The sequence below is a fragment of the Microcaecilia unicolor genome, chromosome 4, assembly GCF_901765095.1.
Source record: "Microcaecilia unicolor chromosome 4, aMicUni1.1, whole genome shotgun sequence".
Lineage (NCBI taxonomy): Eukaryota > Metazoa > Chordata > Amphibia > Gymnophiona > Siphonopidae > Microcaecilia > Microcaecilia unicolor.
In genome coordinates this window covers 228,928,098-228,955,858 of record NC_044034.1, presented here as the reverse complement: position 1 = coordinate 228,955,858, position 27,761 = coordinate 228,928,098, and the positions used below count along the sequence as shown (strand labels likewise).

At 42.6% G+C, this 27,761-nt stretch overlaps 1 protein-coding gene across 1 annotated transcript in view; it reads left to right on the top strand.

Annotated features, from left to right (window-relative positions):
• Positions 1 to 27,761, top strand: part of SHPK (sedoheptulokinase) — a 99,482-nt gene that overhangs the window by 6,433 nt on the left and 65,288 nt on the right. Inside the window, exons 2-5 of the mRNA XM_030199524.1 lie at positions 5,791 to 5,932; positions 7,575 to 7,758; positions 9,762 to 9,914; positions 13,534 to 13,709. Coding sequence (XP_030055384.1) covers positions 5,791 to 5,932; positions 7,575 to 7,758; positions 9,762 to 9,914; positions 13,534 to 13,709 — 655 coding nt within the window. The remainder of the gene's footprint in view (positions 1 to 5,790; positions 5,933 to 7,574; positions 7,759 to 9,761; positions 9,915 to 13,533; positions 13,710 to 27,761) is intronic.

The following is a 27,761-nucleotide window of genomic DNA, read 5'->3' as shown; positions in this document are numbered from 1 at the left end:
AAGGAAACTTAAACACGGGCCAAAAGAAAACTAAAGAAATAAGGGAAATTTTTATTTATTTTTTTAAAACAAAAGAAGAGAGTGGTAGCGAAAAACTGCCGAAGGCATTTGAAAAAGGGCTGAACGCTCTGACCGGGTGTGTGAGGAGCCGCTACAGAAAGCAGCTGCTCTTCACGCAGAAAAAGCAAAACTGAGTCAGTGTGTTCGCGCTACGGGTGGGAAGAAACTCGTGCACGCATACTGGAGCGCTGCTCGCACTCCAAAAGGCTCTCATATTTTCTATGGCATATCGCTGATTCAGATGATGCAGGGATGGCGTCTACCCATTTGTGAGAATTGTAAGCCTGCTTGTCCTCGGAGAGCTTTTACCACAAGGGCTGGAACCACCTGCATCCAGCCATAAGTCTCTCCAGAAGGGCAGGATCCACTTGGATCTCTTACCAGAAGGGCTGCATACACCTGGATCCAGCAGTAATTTTCACCACCAGGGATGGAACCACCTGGATCCAGCAATAATTCTCTCCACAAGGGCTGGATTCCAGCAGTAATTTTCACCAGAAGAGCTGGAAGCACCTGGATCCATCAGTGTTTGCTTCCCCCCAGAAGGGCTGAATTAACCTAGATCCAGCAATGTCTCTCCAGAAAGGCTGCATATAGTATCGTTTATTAATTTCATATACTGCCTACTTTGCAAGCAAATCAAAGCGGGTAACATTTGATGAAATCCAGTAAAATCAGAAAAGAACTATGTTATGAGATAACAAAGAACAATCACACAAGCTTTTCACACCACTGCTACAGTATTCTATTTAATCTTAACATACAATGCAAGGAGGCTTAGAGGGGCATAATTGAACAGCACTGGCCATCTATATGGCCGGCGCCACAAATAGCGGTCCCGAACCGTATTATCGAAAAAGATGGCCGGCCATCTTCGTTTCGATAATACAGTTGGGGCCGGCCAAATGTCAGAGATGGCCGGCATCAGTTTTCACTGATAATGGAAACCGATGCCGGCCATCTCAAACCCGGCCAAATCCAAGGCATTTGGTCGTGGGAGGAGCCAGCATTTGTAGTTCATTGGTCCCCCTCACATGCCAGGACACCAACCGGGCACCCTAGGGGGCACTGCAGTGGACTTCAAAAATTGCTTCCAGGTGCATACCTCCCTTACCTTGTGTGCTGAGCCCCCCCAAATCCCCCCAAAACCCACTGCCCACAACTGTACAACACTACCATAGCCCTAAGGGGTGAAGGGGGGCACCTACATGTGGGTACAGTGGGTTTTGGGGGGGGGGGGGGGTTGGAGGGCTCACATTTACCACCACAAGTGTAACAGGTAGTGGGGGATGGGCCTGGGTCCACCTGCCTGAAGTGCACTGCACCCACTAAAAACTGCTCCAGGGACCTGCATACTGCTGTCATGGAGCTGGGTATGACATATCAGGCTGGCAAAAAAATGATTTTTAAATTTTTATTTGGGTGGGAGGGGGTTGGTGACCATTGGGGGAGTAAGGGGAGGTGATCCCCGATTCCCTCCGGTGGTCATCTGCTCAGTTGGGCACTTTTTTGAGGCTTGGTCCTAAAAATGGACCAAGTGAAGCCGGCGAAGTGCTCATCAGAGCCGGCCTTCTTTTTCCCATTATCGGCCGAAGCTGGCCATCTCATAACCATGCCCCCGTCCCGCCTTCCTGCCGAAACGCCCCCTTGAAGTTTGGCCAGCCCTGCGACGGAAAGCAGTTGAAGCCGGCGAAAATCGGCTTTCGATTATACCGATTTCGCCGGCTTCTTGAGATGGCCGGCCATCTCCCGATTTGTGTCGGAAGATCGCCGGCCTTCTCGTTTGAAAATAAGCTGGTTAATCATTCAGACCTAGCGGTAGTTCCCCATTACAGGAACAAACTGCATTCAAGTCTCAAAAGCAAGTTGAAACAAGTAAGTTTTCAAAGCTTTGCGAAAGGAAGAGTAGAAGGTGTCCAGCAGATGGTGTTGTGGAAGTGCATTCCATAGTGCAGGTGCAAGGGGAAAAAAAGGCATTTGCTCTGGTGAACTCCAATCTGGCTCTAGTGGAACTTAGGATAATCAATCAATTATTTCTTAAAGACCATAGAGTATGCAACGGAGAATGTGATACTATAAGAGATGCTAAATGTGCAGGAATATTAGTATATAAAACCTTGTGGTTCAAGGTGAGAACTTAAATTTAATTCACTACTCAATTGGTAACCAATGCAGATGGAGAAGTCGTGAAGCATCATTGTACCGATCAGCTTTACAAATAAGATGTGCTGCTATATTCTGCATATTTTGTAGGCTTTTCAGATTTATAATATTGCAGTGATCATATCTAGAATGTATTATAGGCTCACATCAGGTTATAGAGAAAATCAAACTGAATAGATCTTAACCTCCGTAAAAAGAAAAACAAAATGACTTAATTACTAAATCTGAGGACAAAAGGAGTTGTTATTGACAGCTCTATCTTTTTCTCCTCAGATTTAGTAATTAAGTCGTTTTTTTTTTTTTTCAATTAGATATCTTGTATAATTGAGGAAACTGGTATAATCTGCCTGTAAAACTGAACAGAATTAAGTGAAGGTGAGGATGCAGAGCCTATAATCCAGCATATCATTGTCCTCTGCTTTTAGGACAAAATGATGATCCTTCAACTAATCTGCTACTAGATGCAGACAGTGTTTGAGAGGTTGTAAATCAATATTACAGGCACTTGTGTGGAATACTAGAAGGAAATCATACACATAAGAAAGAGTAGGCACTGATACCTAGTGACTGAATGAGTAGCGCTAAAGGTCTGACATAAAGAACTGAGCCTTGAGGCATACCTCATCACAGCAGGAAACCTGAACAACAAGTTGATTGAATAACTTGAAAAGTACAGTAGGAAAGAAATGAAGTGAATCAATTGAGCACAATCCCATCAATGCCTAAGGTTAATGAAATCCAAGGTGGCCAAGAGATCTAATGAAATTACTAAGGAGATTTTGCTTAATTCTAGGTTGTTATGAAGTTCACTTATGCCCCGATGATCAAAAGTAAATGTGGGTGCTAGAGGCCACTATTAGCGCCCATATTTACCAGGCAAAATGATCATAGGGATCTGCACGGTAAACAGCGAACACACCAAGGAATACCGCAGAGCTCATTTAAATGATACTTAAATGAGCTCTGTGGTATTCTGCCTGTATGATCAGAGCACTACACTCTGATCGTACAGGCAGAATACCACCTTAATCCTACACCAGCTCAGAGCTAGCGTTGGGGTTTAGGCTCCTCTCTTCCTTTCCCCCCCTCCAAGACAGGCAGCCCGGGTTGCCACCATCAGTCCTGGGGTCCAGTGGATCCTGGGCCCCACCCCCCATCGCTAAGGTTCCCTGCCTTGATGGCCTAGTTTCTCCCCTGGACGCTGACACGGGGGGCTGGAGGTCAGGTGGACCTCCAGACTCCCCCTACCCCAATACAAAAAAAACTGGTGGTCCTGCAGGACCCTAGTTATAGCCCGCCCCCCAGCCAACCCCAACCCCCCCATACCTTAAGGCAGGAGGATGGAGTAGCACCCCCTCCTCCTGCAGGCACTTCCTCCAAAATGGAGATGCCCTGCCTGGTGCATTATGGGATGCGCCGGGCGGGCTTCCCTACTATATAAGGGGACCTCCAGCCTGGACCTCTCAAACAACTTCTGCAGGAGGATTGTGCCTTGGGTTCATGTCCAGGCACAATCCTCCTGCAGAAGTCCCCCAATGATCAAAACTAATAGCCTTCATAAGTGCACAGATCTATCAGCCCTTGGAAGAAGATTTCACCAATTAGTACATTCATAGAAGTCAGCAGAGAGGACTGTTCTGTAAACAATCTTTTTACAATTAGGATGATGGAGAATAAGGAATTCTCTGGATCCAGGGATGGAATTGTGCATAGGGAGGTCAATCAAAGGGAGCACATAGTCAGCACATAGAAAATTTGGAATACAAAGACACAATTCGAATGCAACACAGGCTTTGATCGGAAGCCAATGTACAGTAACTAGTAAAGGAGTGGTGATGCGTTATTAAATTGTGAGACGTTACGTACAAGTCTTGCGGCAGTGCTTTGGGCAGTTTGTAGTTTCTTTTTTACTCTGTCCTTGCATCCTGCATACACTGCATTACAATAATCAAATTGGGATAGTACTAGGGTTTGGGCTAAGTTTCGGAAAATTTCCTTTGAGAAAAGGGTCTAATTCTTTTCAACCTCCATAAAGTTTTAAATACTTTCTTTATCACTAAAGCTACTTGCAGATAAAAAAAAAAAAAGGTGTCTGATTGTAATACCTAGAATTTTCATATTCCGTTCTGATGGAAACTTACATTGATCTATAACGAATTCGTTGGCAAGGTATGAATAGAATGGATCAGTAAGGATTAGGAATTTATTTTTTCCCGTTTTAGTTTCAGTTTGAAGGTGGGTGGCCACGATTCCATCAGGTCTATTCCTGCCTTTAACAATAATCAAAATTCTACTTGAATCGTTATTAAAAGTTATGTAAATGGTCACATCAGCTGTATAAATAAAGGTGTTGAAGCCATTTTATTCTAGTTTCCTCCCAATCGGGGCCATGATGATGTTAAAGATGATAGGAGATAATGGAGAATCTTGTTGTATACCACATACAGGAGTCTATTTCACTATTCAGAGCAATTTAACCAGTCAGGAAAAGCTGTTACCTGGTTTAATCATTCTGTGCAGTCCACACGGGAATATTTAACTGCTGTTATCTGGAGAGTGCTACTGAATACTAGCTTTTAACACAGCAGCACTCTTCAGTGTCAGACCCAGAAGTTATCCAGACACTGCTAATATTTAGAGCTTGTACCCAAATAAGTAACTGGACAAGTAGGATCACATAAAATGCAAGCCTAACTAATGCTTGGTTTGTTATTTGAGTACCTGCACTGAATACCAGCTAGACCTGGATAAGTTCCAGTGACTTACAAAAGACCTGAATATTCAGGCCCAGCACTGAATATACAGGGCTAATTCTAGCTTTTCAAAAATCACTTAAAGTTTTTTTTTTGTTTGTTTTTCTTTTGTTTTTTTTGCACAAGCCTTTTCCAGTTAAGTTTGTTGATAGTGTATTTGGTAGCATACTCGGATATTGAATAATACCAGATTTTTTTTTCTCTTATTGTTAGTTTTCTTTTACTGCCGTATATCCCACTACCTCATTTCATTTCTAAGCGGGTCATGACCAGAACAATCCTCTGGAAATTATATGAACCAGTTAGACAGTAACATCAGGTCTATAAAACATATTTCTTAAATAAAAATGCTTTGACTCTCCTTCTAAATAAAAGATAGGGTTGAAAAATGAAACTATTGCAGCAATATCCTTCCACAGTCTAGCAGCTTGAACAACCAAAGATTTATTATGTGTTGTGACCCGCCAGTATTTGGAGAGAGTGCAGAATACATGTTTTGTAAAATAAATTCAACCCACGATGGTCAGCATCTTAAACACTAACTGCTGTGAGCTGAATGAATATTGACCCCTAAATTAACAAGTTACATGTTCAGTGGCTCGGTAGCGTATGCAACAATGTCCACGGTTTGTGTCCTTGCCAGTCTTACAAAATGAGGGAATCATATCTGCCAGAATTACTCTGTTTTCTTTCGCTAGTTTAAAGGAAGGTAGGTTTTTCTTTGCAAGAGTTACATTTATCATTTTGTGCAGTCCCTGCAGTTTTACATATGATGTGTTTGTAACCTGAGAATTTTTGCACTTTGTGGTTCTAGGGTAGGGAGCAGGATGCCAGAAAAATAATAAGAGCTTTGAATGAGTGTCTTGCTGCACTTCCCAGACAGCATCTCCAAAAAGTTACATGTATTGGAGTCTCAGGACAAATGCATGGAGTCATGTTTTGGCAAACCAGTCAAGGTACACTCATGTGCTGCTGATTATGGACATAAGATATGAAAGCAGAATGATTGAGAACACCATACGTGTTCAAATGGCTTTCTGATTAACCTTTCATTAGATGGATAATATATATCAATTTTAGCAGTGGGGAGGGAACATAGCAATTGAGGACTTGATTTATTAAGGCTTTTCTCCATGTTTTAATGAATCAGACCTTTAATAACATCTTTGCCTACACATTTGTTCAAAACATTTGAAAAAGATTAAAATGTACCATTTCACCGAAGCCCAAACATTTGAGTCATCCAGTTTGACTTACTCTTGAAATCAATCAAACTGCCTTCTCTTGTCCACTGTTTAACCTTTAAAAAATAAATCCTTATATAGTCATGTGAGAATTTGTATTTGGGGTGTTAAAGTAAGGTACAAATAGTAAGTATATGCTGTCTAGAACTATATATATATATATTTTTTTTTAATTACATTTGTACCCCGTGCTTTCCCACTCATGGCAGGCTCAATGTGGCTTACATATTGTATACAGGTTCTTATTTGTACCTGGGGCAATGGAGGGTTAAGTGACTTGCCCAGAGTCACAAGGAGCTGCCTGTGCCTGAAGTGGGAATCGAACTCAGTTCCCCAGGACCAAAGTCCACCACCCTAACCACTAGGGTGATTATATCTACTATAATAATTTGCACCTCCAACGTTCTGAAGTTGAAGCCCGGTTCATAATGTCTGAAGCCTTCCGGTGATGTCACCGTGTTGCCTGGGAAACCGCGATGCGTCTCAAGCACGGGTGCTACAAGTTCGCACCACCATCTCCATCCCCTCCTAGTTCAGCTGTCCGGCCCCCCCCCCCCGCCCTCTCCTTCCGAGTTGCAGGATGCCCCCCCCCCCTTCAAATAGCAGGACGCCCCCCCTCCCTCCCTCCTTCCACTCTCCGAGTTCCACGCCCCCCCCCACCTCCCTCCCTCGAAGTGCAAGCAGGACCTATCCTCCGGCAGCCCCTCGCCTTCCTGCGTGCCGGCTCTAATTTAAAAATTGTTACCTCAGGGTCCGTCATCAGCATTGAAGACACTGCCTTCCCATCTGTCTGAGGTCTACCTCTGGTCCCGCCCTTCCGGATACAGGAAATGAGGGCGGGACCAGAGGCAGAGCTCAGACAGATGGGAAGGCAGTCTGTAGTGCTGCTCGCCTTCAATGCTGACGCCGGACCCCGAGGTAACAATTTTTAAATTAGAGCCGGCACGCAGGAAGGCGAGGGGCTGCCGGAGGACAGTTCCTGCTTGCACTTCGAGGGAGGGGAGTGGAGGGAGGGAGGGGGGCATCCTGCAACTTGAAGGGGGAGGCGTCCTGCAACTTGAAGAGGAGGGGGCCGTGGAACTCGAAGGGCAGGGGAGGGGGATCCTGCAACTCAAAGGGGAGGAGGGCCTGGAACTCGAACGACAGAGAGGGACAGAGGTAGGGAGGGGGGCATGGAACCTTGCTAGCGCCCGTTTCATTCCTCTACGTAACGGGCCTCTTTTACTAGTATATATATAAAAGCTTTGTACACACATGAAATTCATTGCCTTCACAAATGCATTTTAGGTTTTGTGACTGAGAAATATTAAGCAAATTCATTTTAATGTCCTGTTTCTCCCATGTAATATTCCAGCCTGCCAATGGATACAGAGTGGAATGGGCCAGATGTTTGAACCAAAAGAGGTCAGTCATCTGGTTACATGGGAAGATGCTCGCTGCAGCAGGGAGTTCCTGGCTTCACTTCCTCAACCATGGTCACATCAGTGCCTGGCTACAGGGTTTGGGTGTGCCACAATCTACTGGTATTTGAAGAATAGGTATAATTCCCTTTCCATTGTTACTTCCTATGTGCCATATCCGTAATCAGTGGTGTGCTGCTAAATTTTTAACAACAGGCTCTCTCCCTGGTCCACCGCAGCGCCCCCCCCCCCCCCCACCCACCTCTGCGCCCCCCCAAAATTGCAGAGCTGGCTATAGCCGGGGGAGGGGGGGGGCAATGCATTACTCTCTCCAGGAAAAAAAATTAAATGATCCAAGGTTCCAATCTAATTCATGTTTAATATGGGATAAAATGCCATAAATAAGTAAATAAATATAAACTTTTAATGTTCAGCACCTGATTCTCAAAGTGGACATATTCCAAACACTATAATGAAAATAAAATTATTTTTTTCTACCTTTGTTGTCTGGTGACTTTGTTTCTCTGATCATGCTGGCCCAGTATCTGATTCTGCTGCTCTCTATCTGTTCCCTTGACTCCGTTTCCAGGGCTTCCTTTCCATTTATTTCTTTTCTTTCCTCCTTTCTTCTTCATTTCTGGTCCTCCGCAGACTTGACTGTACAGTGGATCCAGCTTCTGCCTATTTTCTCCATCCATGTGCAGTTTCTCTCCTCACTTCCTTTTCCTTCATCTAATCTCCTTCCTCTATCTTCCCTCCATGTCCAGCATTTCTTCTCTCTCCCTTCCCTTCCCTCCATCCATGTCCAGAATTTCTCTTGCCCTCCCCTCCATCCATGTCCTGAAACTCTCCTCTCTCCCCTGCCCCCCTCTCCCCATCCATGCCCAGCAATTCTCTCCCCTGCCCCCTCTACCCATCCATGCCCAGCGATTCTCCTCCCTCCCCTGCCCTCCCGCTCCCATCCATGTCCAGCGATTCTCCTTCGCCCCCACCCTCTCCTCCCGCTCCCATCCGTCAGTTTGTATTACCTTCGTCGAAGCGCCGCGTTATTTAAAGCCCTGCTGCCTGTCTCCAGCCTTCCCCTGCTCCCTGCTTGCTTCGTGATGATGTTCGTTCCCTCAGTCCCGCCTTTGCAGAAAAAGGAAATGATGTCAGAAGGCGGGATTAAGGGCACAGACTCATCAGAAGCAAGCAGGGAAGGCTGGAGATGGGTAGCAGGGCTTTAAATAACACGACGCTTCGACGGAGGTAATACAAACTGATGGAGGGGAGGGTGGGGGTGAAGGACATCGTTGGACATGTTTGGGAGGGGAGGTAAGCATAGCCTGTGATGGCGCCCTCCTGCCATGCTTACCTCCTGTAGGGCTCGCCCCCAAGAACAACTGGTTCGCAAGAGCTGTCAAAATTTAACAAGCGGCTCTTGTGAGCCGGAGCGAGCCGGCTCCAGCACACCTCTGTCCGTAATGTAAAAAATATTTGCTTGACTTCACATATGACTTAATATAAGTTCATATGATATTTCTTTGAAGTATATGGACAAAATAGAACTATGACAATGAAAGAAAAATAAATTCAAGTAGCAACATGTCTTATACCTGAGGAGGTTAACGTGTTTAAAGAATAGTTATGTTAGTTGATCATGTTTGCATAATCATGTGGAGAACACTAAATTCCCAGTTTAGGTCTTTTGTTTTCTAGGATGGCCAGGGCAGGGGATCGTGTAGAGAGGTTCACAGTGGTTGCTGGGTCTGGCTGGAGCTCTGGTGCATGGTTTGTGGCTGAGGACTGTCGCTGGATTAAGTAAATTGGAGAACAGAAGGTATAAAATAGGCAAAATATCCATAGGTATTTGTGAATAAAGGATCATGGCACCAGATTCCAGCATTGGTTCTGACTGAACTTGAAACCCAAAGGATCTGCCAGCAAATTTGATATGAGCTCATCGTGTGGTGCATCCTCAAATCACATCTTTTACCAAGACAACAATAGCTAATCAGATTTTTAGTTATGCAAGCTTGTGATCAAAATTATATGGAAAATAATAGCCTTCCAGGGACACGTTTTTGAAGAATTATCCAGAGAGAGAAAACTGCTGGTTGGTTTTCTTCATGAATGATCTTTTCACTCTCCTTTTGATGCAGCCCAGATTTCCTCAAACAGTACAGTGCAGCAGGCACCATACAAGACTATGTGGTTGCCATGTTGTGTGGCCTGAAACAGCCCCGGATGTCTGTGCAGAATGCAGCCAGCTGGGGATATTTTAACTGCAGAAGCAAATGCTGGAATGCTGACATGTGAGTTGCAATACAGAACATATATATCAGATTTTGAGAATAAACCTTTTCCCGTTAAGACTGAAATCTCAGTTAAGCTGTGGAATTTTGACTCTTGACACAATCCCCCTTGAAGCTTAGGGGGAAAGTCTATAAATCGCTCTGAGAAATGGATGCCAGAAAAGATTGCTGCTAAGCATTATTTTATAAAGAGTACACAACAGTTACATAAGTACATAAGTAATGCCACACTGGGAAAAGACTAAGGGTCTCTTTCATAGGGTAAAAATATGAAAGAGATCAGACCACGGACACCAAAATCTTATATAGATATCGGGGTCCTGTGAGTCAGACCTTGGCTAATACCTTGGTTTCTGAGGGTAATTCCCACGTTTTTTAGTGTTATATGTCTACTTGTTTCAACCCTTTAGGAGTGGAATTTGCTGTTTTTCAAGCTGTGTTGTATTAGATTACGGAATCAAAATTAACAGCTCATACTGTTACTTGTACATCTAAAAGACCAAGGGTCCATCGAGCCCAGCATCCTGTCCACGACAGTGGCCAATACAGGCCAAGGGCACCTGGCGAGCTTCCCAAACGTACAAACATTCTATATTTGTTATTCCTGGAATTTTGGATTTTTCCCAAGTCAATTTAGTAGTGGTTTATGGACTTGTTCTTTAGGAAACCGTCTAACCCCTTTTTAAACTCTACTAAGCTAACCACCTTCACCACGTTGTCCGGCAACGAATTCCAGAGTTTAATTATACGTTGGGTAAGAAAATTTTTCTCTGATTTGTTTTAAATTTACTACACTGTAGTTTCATCGCATGCCCCCTAGTCCTAGTATTGTTGGAAAGCGTGAACAGAAGCTTCACATCCACCTGTTCCACGCCACTCATTATTTTATATACCTCTATCATGTCTCCCCTCAGCCGTCTCTTCTCCAAGCTGAAAAGCCGTAGCCTCCTTAGTCTTTCTTCATAGGGAAGTCGTCCCATCCCCGCTATCATTTTAGTCGCCCTTCGCTGCACCTATTCCAATTCCACTATATCTTTCTTGAGATGCGGCGACCAGAATTGAACACAATACTCAAGGTGCGGTCGCACAATGGAGCGATACAACGGCATTATAACATCCTCACAACTGTTTTCCATACCTTTCCTAATAATACCCAACATTTTATTCGCTTTCCTAGCCGCAACAGCACACTGAGCAGAAGGTTTTAGTGTATTATTGACAACGACACCCAGATCCCTTTCTTGGTCCGTAACTCCTAACGTGGAACCTTGCATGACGTAGCTATAATTCGGGTTCTTTTTTCCCACATGCATCACCTTGCACTTGCTCACATTAAACGTCATCTGCCATTTAGCCACCCAGTCTTCCAGTCTCGTAAGGTCCTTCTGTAATTTTTCACAATCCTGTCACGAGTTAACGACTTTGAATAACTTTGTGTCATCAGCAAATTTAATTACCTCGCTAGTTACTCCCATCTCTAAATCATTTATAAATATATTAAAAAGCAGCGGTCCTAGCACAGACCCCTGAGGAACCCCACTAACTACCCTTCTCCATTGTGAATACTGCCCATGTAACCCCACTCTCTGTTTCCTATCCTTCAGCCAGTTTTTAATCCACAATAGGACATTTCCTCCTATCCCATGACCCTCCAATTTCCTCTGTAGCCTTTCATGGTACGTGTATTTAAAGCAACCATTGAGGTAGCGTACGTGCTCGCACCTAAAGTTGGGCATGTAACAGCAGGCTTACACTAGTCTTCTATAACGGCAATTGCATGTACAATTGCTGTTAAAAAATTTGCACTTAGGTGCTTGGATGATATGCGCTAACTTTAAGCAATCAAATGAAAATGACCTACTATTACCACTATTAATCATTTTTGTAGCGTCACTGGACATTAGCAGCATTGTATATATTATATGCAGGTACTTTCTGTGTCCCTAGTAGGCTCACAATCTAAGTTTTTGTACCTGGGGCAATGGAGGGTGACTCACACAGGGTCACAAAGAACTTCAGCGAAAATTGAGCCCAGTTCTCCAGGAACTATTAGACTGCTCCTCCACTCAATTACTCCCAATGAGACATCAGTACCGAGATATGCAGCATTCTTGTTGTGATTCCATAGTATGCAGTACTTCATGCTGTTGCACATCTCGATCTTAGACCAGAAAAAGTAGCATTTACTCTCTATGAGAAATGGCAAATCTCAGGTGACTGGAGCAGCATGGACTCAAAAAAAGGAATACTACAGCGGGAAGAAATATCCTAAAATTGTCAAATATTTTTAACTCCAAACTTGAGAGAGAATTATTATAGAGATTTGGATGAATTTAGAGAAAGAGGTTGACTGGAGGCCAGGAATGTTGGGTGTTGGTGATTCTGATACTTAAGTAAATAATGATTTAAACTTTGTGATGACAGGGTTCTGAATTCCTCTGAAAATTATCTTCCCTAACTTTGCTTTTAATTATTGAAACATAAAAGAATGTGTATTGTTCAAGAATAGGAAAATGCTTTAGTACCTTGGTCTTCTCTCAGTCCTCAAGGGCTGCCAACACCTCGGGTTTTCAGGATATCCCTGATGAATATGCATGTAACATTTACATTGCAATCAGGCTAGTAGGCATGCAGATCTTTTACATTCATATTCATTAGGGATATCCTGAAAAACTGACCTGTTGGCAGCTCTTGAACTGGATATGAAGACCAAGGTCTTAGTGGATCACAATAACATAGCAAATGATGGTAGATAAAACCAAAACATCCTGTCCTACAGCAATTTGTTCACATCAGATAGATTCACACACATATCCTATATAATAATTCTCACCTCCAACGTTCTGTGCCTGGGACCGTGGCTCCCTAGGCTGGAGGTGGTCTGCTAGGCAGACACGCACTGACGTCATGACAGCTGATTCCAAGGCAAGGGGAGGTACTCCTCCCCCTGCTTCGGAATCATCTGTCACCCCCCATGCTATGGCCCCCTCGACCCCCCCCCCCCCCCCCCGTGAACCTGTGGCTCCCCCAGGACCGCTGAAAACCGCCCCCCGCCGCCGTTGTGTATTACCTGTTCTGACGGAGGACCCAAACCCCTGACAGCTGAAGTGTTGTTGTGCCCTTCGCGTTCCTTCCTCATCTTCTCTGGAAGTTCCTCACGCAGAGGAACTTCCAGAGAAGATGAGGAAGGAACGCGAAAGGCACAACAACACTTCGGCTGTGGGGGGTTTGGGTCCTCCGTCAGCACAGGTAGTACACAACGGCGGCGGGGGGCGGTTTTCGGGGGGACGAGGGGGCCGTAGCGCGCGGGGGGGGGGGGGGGGGGGAGGAGGAATTGCCTGCCTAGGGCCCGTTTCCTTCCCTACAGAAACTGGCCTTTTTTACTAGTTACCATATAAAACTATATACATGATTCCCATCCCCTGCATTTCTCTTATGACCTATCAGTGTATGAACCCAATATCTCATGGGCCCAAATTGAGAATTAGGTTTAATGAGCCACTATTAATATTTAACCAGGATAATGTCTGATTTTCTTTTTTAAATGTATATCCCTGAAACACTTCTCATGTCTCCAGTATTATAAATTTATGAATTGATGTTTCTAATATTGTTTTAGTTTGAAAGAATCTGGCTTTCCTATATCCTTGCTCCCTGAGATAGCCAAACCTGGGAGCACTGCAGGCAGTACATCTTGTGAGTGGTTCAGTATCCCTTCAGGAGCTGATGTGGGAGTTGCCCTTGGAGATTTCCAGTGCTCTGTTTATTCTTGTATGAACGACACAACAGATGCAGGTAATAAAGCAGGTTTATCTAGAAATACAAATCTACTGATCGGTTTTAAGAACATAAGTATTGCCATACTGGGACAGACCAAAGGTCCATCAAGCCCAGCATCCTGTTTCCAACAGTGGCTAATTCATGTTACAATTACCTGGCGGGATCCCAAAACAGTACAATACATTTTATGCTGCTTATCCTAGAAATAAGCAGTGGATTTTCCTTAAGTCCATTTTAATAATGGCTTATGGACTTTTCTTTTACTAAGCTATGCAAAACTTTTTAAACCCTGCTGAGCTAACTGCTTTTAATACATTCTCTGGCAACAGATTCCAGAGTTTAATTACATGTTGAGTGAAGAAATATTTTATCTGATTTGTTTTAAATTTACAACTTTGTAGCTTAATTGCATACCCCCAGTCCTAGTATTTTTGGAAAGCATAAACAAGCGATTCATGTTTATCTGTTCCACTCCACTCATTATTTTATAGACATCTATCATATCTCCCCTCAGCTGTCTTTTCTTCAAGCTGAAGAGCCCTAGTTGCTTTAGCCTTTCTTCTTAGGGAAGCTGTCCCATCCCCTTTTTCATTTTCTTTGTCCTTCTCTGTACCTTTTCTAATTCCACTATATCTTTTTTGAGATGCGGAGACCAGAATTGCACACAGTATTTGAGGTTTGGTCGCACCATGGAGCGATACAAAGGCATTATAACGTCCTAATTTTAGCATTCATTAGATACTTGGATAAAAATAGATTACATAACTTTATGATTTTGGTTTACTTAGTACCATGCAGGGCAGAAATAATACATCAATACAGAAAAATAATAACTGCAGTCGTACAGATATAGTAAGTAAGATTCCTCTACTGCAGAACGTTTATAACCTATTTACTGGTGACAGAAAAAATTACTGCAGCACACAAAGTAGGACAAAGCAATCCTATGGATAAAAGCACAACAGAAAAGAGTAGGGTTCGCCTTCCAAAAAACACCAAACATCACACTTGGAAGTAGGCGTTATATGAGTTTGATTGGTGGCATCAACTGTGCCAAGATGCTACATACAACAAAGAATGCAAGTGGACTCAACATGGACCTGTGTTTTGGAGCTACAGTGCCTGCGCCAGGAGTTGTGCAATCTATACATAAAATACACAAACAGACATCAATATCATATAAAACAAGTCAAACATATCGCTTTTCCTCATTATAATGCGTAATGATTTTACAAGCAATATGTTTAGCACACAAAACATATATACTAATATAATACAAAAATATAAACTATTAGTTTTGGAGTGGTTTTATTATCTAATAAGTGGCTCCCAAGTTGTGGTGTCCCTCAAGGGTCCCCTATATCTTCAATGTTGTTCGATCTGATAATGGTTCCACTAGTTTGAAGGCTTTCTAGACTCAATTTTCAATTGTTAATCTTTTTGAATGATATTAAAATGTTTATCCCTTTTTGAGGGAGAGCTTTTGGGTGTAGACTCCCATATTAAGAAGGATCTAGAAATATTAGAAGATTGGGCAGCAACCTGTAAGTTAAAGCTAAATAAGGAGAAAACTAAGTGTTAGATGTTTAGCTCCCCTTTTAATCCTATTAGTGAGGATGTTTTAAATGCTGATTGTATAACATTTTCCTCTGGAGACTACATTGAAAATATTAGGCATGGTTTTTGATAATTACCTTACATCCATTTGGGCATCCATTTGTGAAATGATATCCGCCATACATGGTAATTGTGAGTCATTAAGTCTAATCATACTCTCTGTGTTTGTATACAGCCTTTATATAGAGCAAACAGTTTAATCAAAAAGTTTTAAACCATTTTCACCCATTTAAATATTAGTCCATGGAGTAACATGAAATTGACATAAATGTATCCATTAATTGTACATTTAAATTTTGAGTATCCGAAATTGTAGCGTATCAGTGAGCCTGCAAATTAATAATTTGTGCTATATTTTAAAGGTCAGTCATAGTGGCTACACATAAGATTAGCCACAACACATGACTTGTTTGCTTTGCAAAAAAAAAAATCACCTTGCTTCCTCGGTTGAGTTTCACTTCTCCAAATCCATACTGTGTATGCTGTAATCTTCACACACAGCATCTGGGATTGGTAAACAGCCAGAGGGTGTTCAGCAAATATTCTTAAAACAAGTCAGAGCAATGTCTGAACTCTTATTTATACATATTTATACATATTCACGTATCCCCTATATCTGTTCTTATTAATACATATTCACTTATCCCTTCCTGGTTGAATTACCAGGATTGTATTATCTGCTCCAGCTGTAAGTATTTCAGCTGGTGTTGGATTTTGATTATCAGGATTTCTGATCCATATCTTTGCGCCATCAGTCATGCCAGTTGAACCCAGTCCACAGTCACCTCGATCTGAGAAAACCTGTGGTTCTGTAGTTTTCATAATAATCTGAACAATATATCCACATGGCTTCTCCCCAGATTAATCAGAACAATTTTAATTTCCCCTTAATAATCCATGTCTATTACACCACCAAGTACATTAATTCCCTGGACTGCCAAACCAATCTGTATATAAATGGACTTTGGATGTATCACTGGAAATGGCCAAATAAGCTGCATACAGCTCTGCATACTGTTTCCCTGACCAGATTGACTTAACAATTGTTGGGTTGTAGGATTGAAAGCCATAGACCTCCACAGTCGATAACAATTTTGGCTGACCCATCAGTGGACCAGGCATGCTTATATGCCTCTGAAGAAAGGTCTGTCAGAGCCCAGTAACAAGCCAACAGCTGTTGTTCAAAAAGGGTATACTTCTCTGCTGCATCAGGCAGGCATCTTGTCCAGAACCCCAATGGAACACACTTCTCCTGCGTCAATTGCCATAAGTTTCAATCTGCATGGGTGCTAGAAGCTCCTACTTGCAATTCAACAGATTCAGCTCTGAGTGGCCACAAATTAAGAGCCTGTTGCATAGCTTCCTGTGCAGCTCAAGAAGCAGCCATTTGTTCCCCAGTCTAGATAGACTGAGACTTTTTCTGGGTACCGCTATACAAGGGGCACAGAATCTGTGATAAATATGGAATGTGCTTTCTCTAAAATCCAAACAGCCCAACACATTTTTGCACTGTTTTCTTTGTGGTGGAAATATCAACATTTTAAATGTTTTGCTTGGCTTTTTCAGTGCTTTCCCTCTGCCCCTTATTCCACACAGTATCCAGATAGTCCATGAAATGAGCAGGAACTTGTATTATATTGGGGTTAATTTCCCAACCATGGTTTTCATTATTTCAATCAGTTTTCCTAATTCTGTATGAACTTCTTCTTCATTCTCTCCCTGATTCATGACATTTGGGCAGGCAAACACACTTCATCTATACAAATAGCAAAATCAATTAGTGCATACCATTTCCCCCATGTGTTTAAATCTATTCTGTCAACGTAATTACATCTAGTACAACAGCAGTCAAAGGAGGAGTGTACTGGTTCAGTTTTTATAATTTACTGTCATATGCCAGCTCCTATCTGACTTTTTTTGTTTCACTGGCCAGACTGAATTATTTATTGGGATTTATAAACCATCCCCATGAAGAGATTCACCCAAGGCGGTGCACAGCAGGCAGCTATCAATTTGTTAAACAAATTCCAATTTGCATAGAAGTTGACTACTCATAACTCAATAATATGGAAAGCTTGTTCCAAAATTGTCTGTTTCTGTTTACTCTTATTCCAAATTTGTTTTAAATAAAACACTTAAAAGTAATTACTTCTTCCAAAGAAATAAGACATTTTATCAAGAGAGAAACAATTAAAATAAATTTAACCTTTAATAGCATACAGTTATTGCTTATAAACTGAAATCTGAAGCAATGCCATGAACAAATTAAATGATATATATAGATTTCTACCTGATGCTATTCATACAAATATGACAAATTCAAAACCCAATAAAGTATAAAATTTCCTCATTCAGAAAACATTTAAGTTTTAACCCAAATAAGCATGAAACCTATAGCACTAAATATCACCAGAAATGATCATCCACAATGTGAATATTCAGTTTTGCAAGCTTGCCAGAAACCCTCATTTTTTTCATTAATATGAGGACTCATATTATAGACAATATCAGACAAGACATGACTATAGTCTGAATCACAGATATAGGAGCTCCATCACTATATGCTTCCACAAATACATACAAACACAAATGATCAGTCACTCACCCCCCCCCCCCCCCAAAAAAAAAAAATAATCTTTCAAAGGCCTTTTGATTTAAAAATTAAATCCAAAAATAAAATTGAAAACCCTTGCAGACTGCAATGTGCTTGAACAGTGGATAACAAAAAAAAAACAAACAAACCAAAACTGAACAGAGAACAGGTTAAAAACCTTAGATGCAATACAGATTTGTAGTGAATGAATGCAAATTCCATTTCTCCTGGGACTTCTTTGAATTTTCTTTACCTCTTTCTAGTGAGGTACATTTCTTTCTTTTTTTTTTTTTAATTGAAAATTTTATATTACAATTCCAAGAATACTTCTTGTACAGAAATAAAGGAAGAGTATAATCACAATATTTTTTCCATTTACAAATTATTAGAAGAAAATTAAATATATAGTCATCCTATCGTAGTCCAGAATTCCAGAGGGAAATAAGTGGTTGCAGAACAAAATTGAAAACTTGGAGAACCAGCAGAGATAAAAAATCTGCGATTAATAAATTTTCCAAGACAGGAATCTGTCACACCTCTAATGACTTTTAAAAGGTATATGTTTGAAATCCTAAAAATACCAGAACAAGCTTGTCCACCAGTTTCAAAAATTTACTATTTACAGCCTTATAAAAAAAAAGTATGTTTGATCAACCTGTAATTGAAGGAACTGAGGCTGTTTTTGAAACTTTAAATCTTACACAAGTATTAGAAGAAGACAATCTGGGTTTAAAACCTGCAACGCTTATTGCGACTTTTGTGTTACAACCAGATAGGATTTATTGTAAGCCACACTGAGCCCGCAAATAGGTGGGAAAATGTGGGATACAAATGCAATAAATAAATAAATAAATTGGATATTAAAACAAATTTTCCGACATAGACATGAGACCTTTTTAAGTTATAACATTAGAATATTTCCTGATGTATCTAAAGCAACTCAAAAGCGGCGTCAAAGTTTTCTTAAGTTATTATTATTATTAACATTTGTATAGTGCTACCAGACGCACGCAGCGCTGAACACCTGACACAGAGAGACAGTCCCTGCTCAATATAGCTCCATTCTGTTTTTCAGTTAGGTGGGCTTTTTTGGTTGAATTTTCCATGTAAGTGTGTAGTGAAACTGAATTCTGTGAAATATATATATTTTTTATCCTTTACACTTAAGTTCTTTCTTGGAATCCAGAAACGGTTTTGACATCTACACCCTAATCTGTTTTAGAAATGTTCTAGTGATTCTCCCTTCAGGTCTCTAATTTTGAATTAGTGATTGAGATTATTTTCTTTTGAGTATAGAGGTAAATTTCTTTCTCATTCCTAGAAAACATTGACGCCTCTGTTTACTAAGCTGCTCTATAGGCGCGTTAGAGTTGTTATCGCGCATTGATGATTAATGCGCCCATAGAAATGTATAGGTGTGTTAGCGTTTAACGCACCTTAACTTTAAAGGTGCGTTAGCAATGCTAACATACCCCTAAATGTTATTACACATAAATTCTTTCAAGTGGTGTATCTTAATACCTCAACTTCCAACAAATCTCAAATAGTATTTTATATTACATCATGTCCCCCTAGTATTCTATATTATTTCATGGCAACGGAACTGGAGGTATTTGTATGTATGTATGTATATATATCTACATACAATGATCTCCCAAATAAATATTGGCTTTCCCTTAAATTTAAGAGTAATCCCTTCAATTCCAATTATATATCCCTTAACAAGTGCAGTTAAAACAGAATATTCTCTCTTGGGCAATTGGCTAATCTGCACAATTAGTTTAGTGGAAACGGCTGATGTTACCTCCCCCCCCCCCCCCCCCCCTCACCAAAATACTTACTTTATACCCTTTAAATTTCTGTGGATTTCCACATATTCAAACCTTTTTCTGATTGCTGCATGCTGAACATTGAGTCCAATATCTTTATAGCCAGTTCTGTAATAGCAAAAAAAAAAAATCCCTACCTGAGCCAGATGATGAGTGGTCAACTTGATACTTCTGAATTAGCATGATTTCTGTAGAACATAGCCATATCCGTGTACTTATCTTCTAATCCATTAGGGGGTAATTATAAAGAGTAATTTTAGTCTGTACATGGCAATATATAGCGGTAAAGTATGTCCATTATCATGAAAATGTAAATGTTTACTGTAGGTATTGCTAGGAGCATGATCTGGTTGGAGCATGGGTGCAGTCATGAAGTATGCATGTTGATTATAAAATACACTAATCTATGCACATCTCTACCTGATAGCATTTATACCTGTTCTCAAGCAGGTGTAATGTCATACTTTTTGCTGCTGAATTTGCGCTACAATTTTATAAAGACACATTGAGGCATATTTTCAAAGCACTTAGCCTTCCAAAGTTCCATAGAAACCTATGGAACTTTGGAAGGCTAAGTGCTTTGAAAATATGCCTCATAGATGCCGATTTTTGTTTATTAAAATATGATCAAACAATAATTCTGTTGGCTAGGAGTATCAGTAACAAAACAAGTAAAAAAAATCCCTGTAGACTATACATGAGAAACAAACAGCAGAAGTGGCCAAAAATGGAGGCGAAACCACAGGTTCAAATATGAACTATTTATTAATGACTGGCCCAACATAGCTGTGTTTTAGTGCAGTGCCTGCGTCGAGTCCTACTGAATAGAACATGAATATTAATTTTAAAAAAATCAATCAGTAGACAAATACAAATATCTTTATAAATAAATAAGCTTAATTCCAGAATATTAAAAGCATGCAACTTAAAAGCAAATATATATATATATTCAACTGCAAACCAAAGAATAAGCCAAAATAGAGAGTGTAGTATAAAGTAATTTGTACAAAAAGTAGAACAGACAAATAGATTGCACTGCTAGTGAAAATGAACTATATGAAGCATGGCTGATACATAATAAAAACCAGTTGTATTAAAATAATTAAAAAAAAAAAACAAACTTACGTTGCCTGGTGTGCCCCTCACCTGTTCCAGAAGTCCTCTAGGATCCAGCAGCTCCTGTGCCTAATTCAGAAAAGAGCTCACGCAATTTTCCTGGAAAATTTGCATCATAAAGATCAGAGAATACTCGCGTCAAATATATTCCTAAATACTTTATAGAATGCGTCGCCCAACGGAATGGGTATTTCGTTTTCAGCTGTTCTACCAGAGTTGCGGGTAAAGTAATATTCAAAGCCTCCAATTTTTCCATATTAATCCTAAATCCCGACAATTGCTCATAATGCTGTAATGTGGACGACAGCGCAGAGAAAGAAACCTCCGGGTTAGTTAAAGTCAATATGATATCATCAGCAAATAAAAGGGCTCGGGTTTATTTATTTATTTTTATTTATTGTACGCTTATATCTCACATTTTCCCACTCATGCAGGCACAATGTGGCTTACAGAAAGTTAAGTAAAATTACAAAGTAGGCAACTTAGAGAAGTATAGAAGGAGGAGACAGGGCAACAGGATCTAACAGTTTGAAACTAAATAGGGCAAGGGTCAGGAGGGTGTATCAATCAGCAGTGACAAGTGGGGAGTAAGTCCTGGCAAAGAAGTAGGTCTTCAACAACTTCTTGAAGAGGGTGTGATCCGCTTGAGGTTTAAGGTGTTGCGGAGAGCATTCCAATGTTTAGGACTACAGTAGCGGAAGGACGAGGCAAAAATCTTCTTGTACTTGACTCCCTTACAGTTCGGAAAGTGCAGTTGGAGATAGGATCGGGCAGAGGGATTGGCATTCCTGGGCGGGAGGTCGATCAAGGGGCGCGTGTAATCCGGAGCAACCCCATAGATGATTTTATGGGTTAAGGAGCAGAGCTTAAAGGCAATGCGCTCCTGTACAGGCAGCCAATGAAGTTTGAAGCGCAAGGGTTCAGCATGCACAAAGCGTCGTTCTCCTAGGATGAGTCTCGCAGCAGTGTTCTGAACTGTTTGGAACTTTTTCATCAGCGAGACCTGGCAGCCCGCATAAATTCCGCTACAATAATTCAAGTGGGAGAGGACAAGCCAGTGGACAAGGGTACGAAACAAATCTCTAGTGAGGAAGTATCGTACGCACCGGAGCCTCCACATGGCGTGAAACATTTTTTTGGAGACCAAGTGCACTTGATTGACCAACTGGAGGTGTGTGTCCAGGTGCACTCCTAAAAGCCGCAGGCTGTTGGCAATCGGAAGAGCAAAACCCCTTACTGGAAGCATGGTGTCAAGTACTTGGGTGTGGTTGGATGAAAGTACGAGACACTGTGTTTTATCCTTGTTTAGTTTGAAACGGAATACCTTAGCCCAATGCTCTATGGCGGAGAAGCAGGCATCAATAAGGTTAGCAATTTCTGATACAGTGGTGCGAAAGGGGATGTAGATTGTAATATCATCAGCATAGATGAAAGGGTTGAGGTCAAATTTTGCAAGAGCTGAGGCTAAAGGCATCATCATAACATTAAATAAAGTAGGTGAAAGGGGGGAGCCCTGTGGAACCCCACTGGACGCCTTCCACGGAGCAGAAGTAGCAGAGTTCACCTTATTTGAGTAGCCTTTATCTCTCAATTGCACCCTCTCAATCGCCATGCCATAAGACCAAAGTGGCAGGCGTCCTCCATGGCCACTGGACCCTGTGACAACAGGTGCGGAACCAGAGGTAACGGAAAAGGGAGCCTCCAACAGCATCTGTCGGAGGTCCACATACCAAGGCCTCCTGGGCCAATCCGGGGCGATGAGTACCACTTCTCCTGGATGCAGCCGAATCCACAGGAGCACTCGCCCTAACAAGGGCCACGGAGGGTAGACATACAACAAGCCCAGGGGCCAGGGTTGAGCCAAGGCATCCAACCCGGCAGAGCGAGGATCCCTCCGTCTGCTGAAGAAGCACGGGACTTTGGCATTGGAACTGGTCGCCATAAGATCTATCACTGGCTTGCCCCATTTGGCACATATCTGCAGGAATACATCGTCTGCTAGTTCCCACTCCGCTGGGTTTCCACCTCACCAACTTTTACCCCCTTAATTTCCGGATGTTCTCGAATATAACAAACCAAAGGTTCAACTACTAAAGCAAAAAGCAGAGGTGACAAAGAACATCCTTGTCTAGTGCCCCTGCTCAAAGAAAATGTGTCTGAACTCTGACCATTGACTCTAACTGAAGCACGGGGGGACTCATAAAGAAGATGAAGCCAAGATAGAAAATGATCCCCTATACCCACTTTATCTAAAACTGCAAACACAAATGGCCAGTGTACTCTATCAAATGCTTTTTCAGCATCTAAAGAAAGCAACCCTAGAGGAACCTCCGTAGATTTGGTATAATATATAAGACTAGTAAAAAAGGCCCGTTTCTGAGACAAATGAAACAGGCGCTAGCAAGGTTTTCCTTGGAGTGTGTATGTTTGAGAGAGTGTGTGTGAGAGTGACTGTGTGAGAGAGAGACACACACACAGAGTGAATGTACGAGTGTGTGTGTGACGTTGAGTGAGGCTGTCTGTGTGAGAATGTGTGTGCGAGAGAGAATGAGAGTGTGCGGCAGGGGCCCCCCCCCCTCCGTCTCCCGCTCTCCTTCCCCCTCCCCCCTTCCTTCCCCTCCCCCTTTCCCCTCACCTTTTTCCTCCCCTCCCCCCTCCCAGCTTCAGGGTTGTGGCCCCCCCCTCCCTCCCTCCCTCCCATGTTCAGGGTCCCTCCCTCCCACTCCCACGTTCAGGCTGGCTCCCTCCCTCCCATGTTCAGGCTTGCTGGCTGGCTGGCTCCCACCCTCCGACGTTCAGGCTGCCTGCCTGCCTTTGTTTGTGCTCTGCTGCTTTTTGCAGAAGCTCACACTGATCTGTCCATAAGGGTGAGAAGAGAAAGGCGGGGAGGGAGAAGGAGCCCTTCTTGCTTTTACAGTAGCCAGGAAGCATGTTTTGGATGAGCGATGCGAATCGTTGAGTGTCAGTGCTCCACCCTCGACGTCATCGCGTTGTGACGCGAGGGCAGGGCGATGGTAGTCCTCCTTTCTTGCAGGTCGTTCGCATAGGTTCGCGATGCGTCTGACGTCACGTTTCGTCGCGTAGCAACGGGTGGGCGATGCGATTCGTTGAGTGTCAGTGCTCTGCCCTCGACGTCATCACGTTGTGACGCGAGGGTGGGGCAGACACTCATGGAGGAACAGCGATCTACACAACTACAAATTTAGAACGTTTGGAGACTTGAGGCTTCATTAGAATGTTGGAGGTGCGTTTTATATAGAGAGATGAAGCACCCGCTTATGTTATCAAAAGCTTGCCGGCCACTGATAAAGCCTGCCTGGTCCTCATGAATCAAAAAAGGAAGATAGCATTGCAGCCTGGCAGCCAATATCTTAGTAAAGATTTTATAATCAACTCCTAATAATGAAATGGGGCGGTAAGACTCGCATTTTAGTGGATCCTTGCCTGGCTTCAGAATTACTGAAATAGTGGCCTTGTTCCATGTTTTTGGGATCGGATGACCTTCACTAAAAGATTTAAATAAGCGTAATAGTAACGAGCTCAAAGGTTTAGCAAAGGTCTTATAAAACTTATTAGAAAAGCCATCCAGACCCGGGGCTTTGCCTGGAGACAAAGTCTGAATCGCCTGACGAATCTCATCAAGCTCAATGGGCTGAGACAATTGATGTCGATCACTAGCTGATAGTACTGGCATCATAATTTGATCCAAGAACTGGACAATATCCTCAGCCAAAGGATCTATATCAGGAGTATAAAGAGTTTCATAAAATTGTTGAAATAAGCTCAACAATTGCCCTTGCTCTGAAGTTACATTACCCTCTTTATTTCTTAAACTGGACACATGATAGCGCAAAACCTGTTTTTTAAGCTTCTGTGCTAAGAGCTTACTAGATTTATTCCCAAATTCAAAATGGCCTTGGCGCACCTGTTGTAACTGTTCTGCAATGTCAGCTAACTGTAACTCATGTAGCTCATGGTGCAATTTGTTCAACCTAACAATATTGACGAGTGCTGTGGGGCCCGCTGGTGTAATAACCTCCCAGCTGCTATTAATTGTTTCCGCAATATGTCTTCCGATTTTCAACGTTCCCTCTGTATATGAGCTTTCAAAGCTATGAAGTGGCCATGTAACACTGCCTTCAACATATCCCATAAAACTCCCAATGGGACCTCCCCATTATCATTAAATTGAATATATTCTTTAATATGATTTTCTACTTGAAAAACATATGACATTTCTGATGATAGAGTCATAAAGACGCCATTCAGGTCTGGCTCTCCCTGTCAACGGAAGACTCAGCTTAAGTACTACAGGGCTATGATCTAACCACGTGCGACCAACAATCTGATGTTCCAGGATCACGTGAGCAAGTTCCACATCTCCCAACCAAAGGTCAATACGCGAAAATGATTGATGCACTTGTGAAGAGCAAGTATATTCTCGAGCTACTTGATTGGCCTGCCGCCAAAAATCTGATATCGGCCATCGTGCCAAGAATGCTTGAAATAACTCACGATCACGGTGTGCATAAATCACCCTCTTGGTGGAATTATCTAAATACGGATTAAGAGTTAAATTAAAGTCTCCACCTATCAATAAAAGACCTGCTTTATGTTTTAAGTGTATCCCACCCTCTGAGTTGCAGGGTAATCCCCTCCTCCCTCCCTTCCTCCGAGTTTCAGGATCTTCCCCTCCCTCCGAGTTTCAGGGTCGTCCTCTCCCTCCAAGTTTCAGGGTCTCCCTCCGAGTTTCAGGGTCGTCCCCTCCCTCCCTCCCTTCGAGTGTTCTTCCTGCTGCGCTACGGGCGCCTGATGATCCAGCGGCGGGTGCGGCTCCTGATCGCCGCGGACGTTGGAGGTGAGAATTATTATATAGGATGACTTTGTCTACTACCCAAGGACGGGAATCATTAAGGATAGTGAGAACCCCTCTAGTTTTAGAGCCATCCTTGTTAGAGGCAAAGTATTGATTAGGATATTTGTGGTGTCTGCAAAGGGGCTCATGAGCTGGCTTTAAATGTGTTTCTTGTATAAACACTATATCTATCTTCAGGCGCGACAGTTCTCTAAATAACATTTAGCAAACCTAGTGTAATGTCAGACATCTGTACTCAATCCAAAATAGATAGAAAATTAAACTGAAACCCCATTTGTTCACTATGGGACACCCTCTTCCTCCAGCTCCTTCCCACCATCAAAATACTAGTTTTATATTGCATGTTTACAGAATTCTGAACCTTCATACACCCCACCTCTTCCCACCCCCCCCACCCCCACCTTCACCCACAACATTAAGATCCTCTCGTACACAATATCAGAGAGGTATCCAACTAGGAAGTTGAAGCACTCTCCCCCTAACCCCTGGCTCAACCTTAGCTGAACATATAAATATGAAACCACATTATTTCCAACTAACAGTGGACTCCATACAACATTTACAGCAAATCATTCTGAAATTGAACACAAACAGCAAATATACAAGTGAACCTAAATGAGCAAGCACCACTGGTCTGATCATGCAGGCTGTCCGTCTGATTTTTGCCGCTGCAACCGCTTATGGCCTTTCCCTACCCACTGCCACTGCGGGCGCGCAGGCAAAGAGGCTGCCCTGGAATTACTCGGGACTGCAAGGATTTCCTTGTGGGCTCCTTCAGGTAATGCCACTCGCGCCTCTTCCAGGGATTTAATCTGATGCTAGCAGCCATCCTTGTAGAAAACTAAGGCAAACGGGTGTCGCCAGCGATATTTGACACCCAATTCACGAAGCTGTAAAGTGACTGGCTTCAACTCAGCTCTACGCTTAAGAGTGGCCGTGGCCAAATCTTGGTAGATTTCGATGCGGTACGAATCCCATTTAAAATTCAGTGCCTTCCGCGCTGCTTGCACCACTTTCTCTTTGAGTTTAAAATCCTGAAAGCAGGCAATTATATCTTTGGAAAGATTCCCTCGTGCGGAGACAAGCTCCCTGTGTGAGCGTTCCAGGCGAATCGTTGTCTGTTCAATATCCATTCCCACCTCTTTCAATAGTGAACTAGCAATTTGCTGAACCACATTCTCACAATCTTGATAAGTTGGTACCTCGGGCAGCCCCCTGAAGCGTAAATTGTGTCGGCGGCTCCGATTCTTAAAATCTTCAATTTTTTTCATTAAGTTCCGACAGTTCACCTATGACTCAGTGAGCCTCTGATCTAGCAAACTTATATCTTCCGCTTGCTCATCCATACGACCTTCTATTTCATCTAGTCTCGATCCCAGTTCCCGAATCTCACTTCGTAGGTCCGCTCCCAAAGCCGCCAAATCCGAATGGACCGCCTTGAGATCAACCTTGATCTCCTGTAACCAATCTTTAAGCTCAGGAAATAATGTTGTTTCTGGGATCACTGGGTCACCATCGGATAGAAACATATCTCTTGGTGATGCTCGCCCTGATTGTTGAGACAGCTGCGGGGCCTCCGCCGTCGGACTCGCCACGCGGTTTATCATGGCGCCTGAAAAACCATATTGGGATAATTCCGTCTGCCTATTCATCATCAAAGGCTGAAAACTTGAGATACCTAATATTCCGATCGCTGTCTACTCGATTGCACCTCAGCTGGCTTAATTCGCTACACTATTAAGGTATTTTCACCAAAAGGGGAGCGGAGCGGAGCTCGTTCTTCATGCAGCCATGTCCCTCGATGATGTCACTTCCTCCCCCCTCCCTCCCTCCGAGTTTCAGGGACCCCCTCCCTCTTCCCTCTTTCCCAGTTCCAGGGTTGTCATCCCTCCCTTCCTCCCTCCTTCCTTTCCAGTTCCAGGCCCCCTGCCTCTGATTTTTAAAAGTCATCTTCATTTACCAAGTCAGGGTTACGGCGGCCAGCAGCAGCGGTAAAACGCGTGCAGGCTCGGCCCTTCTCTCTCTTTCTCAGCTGT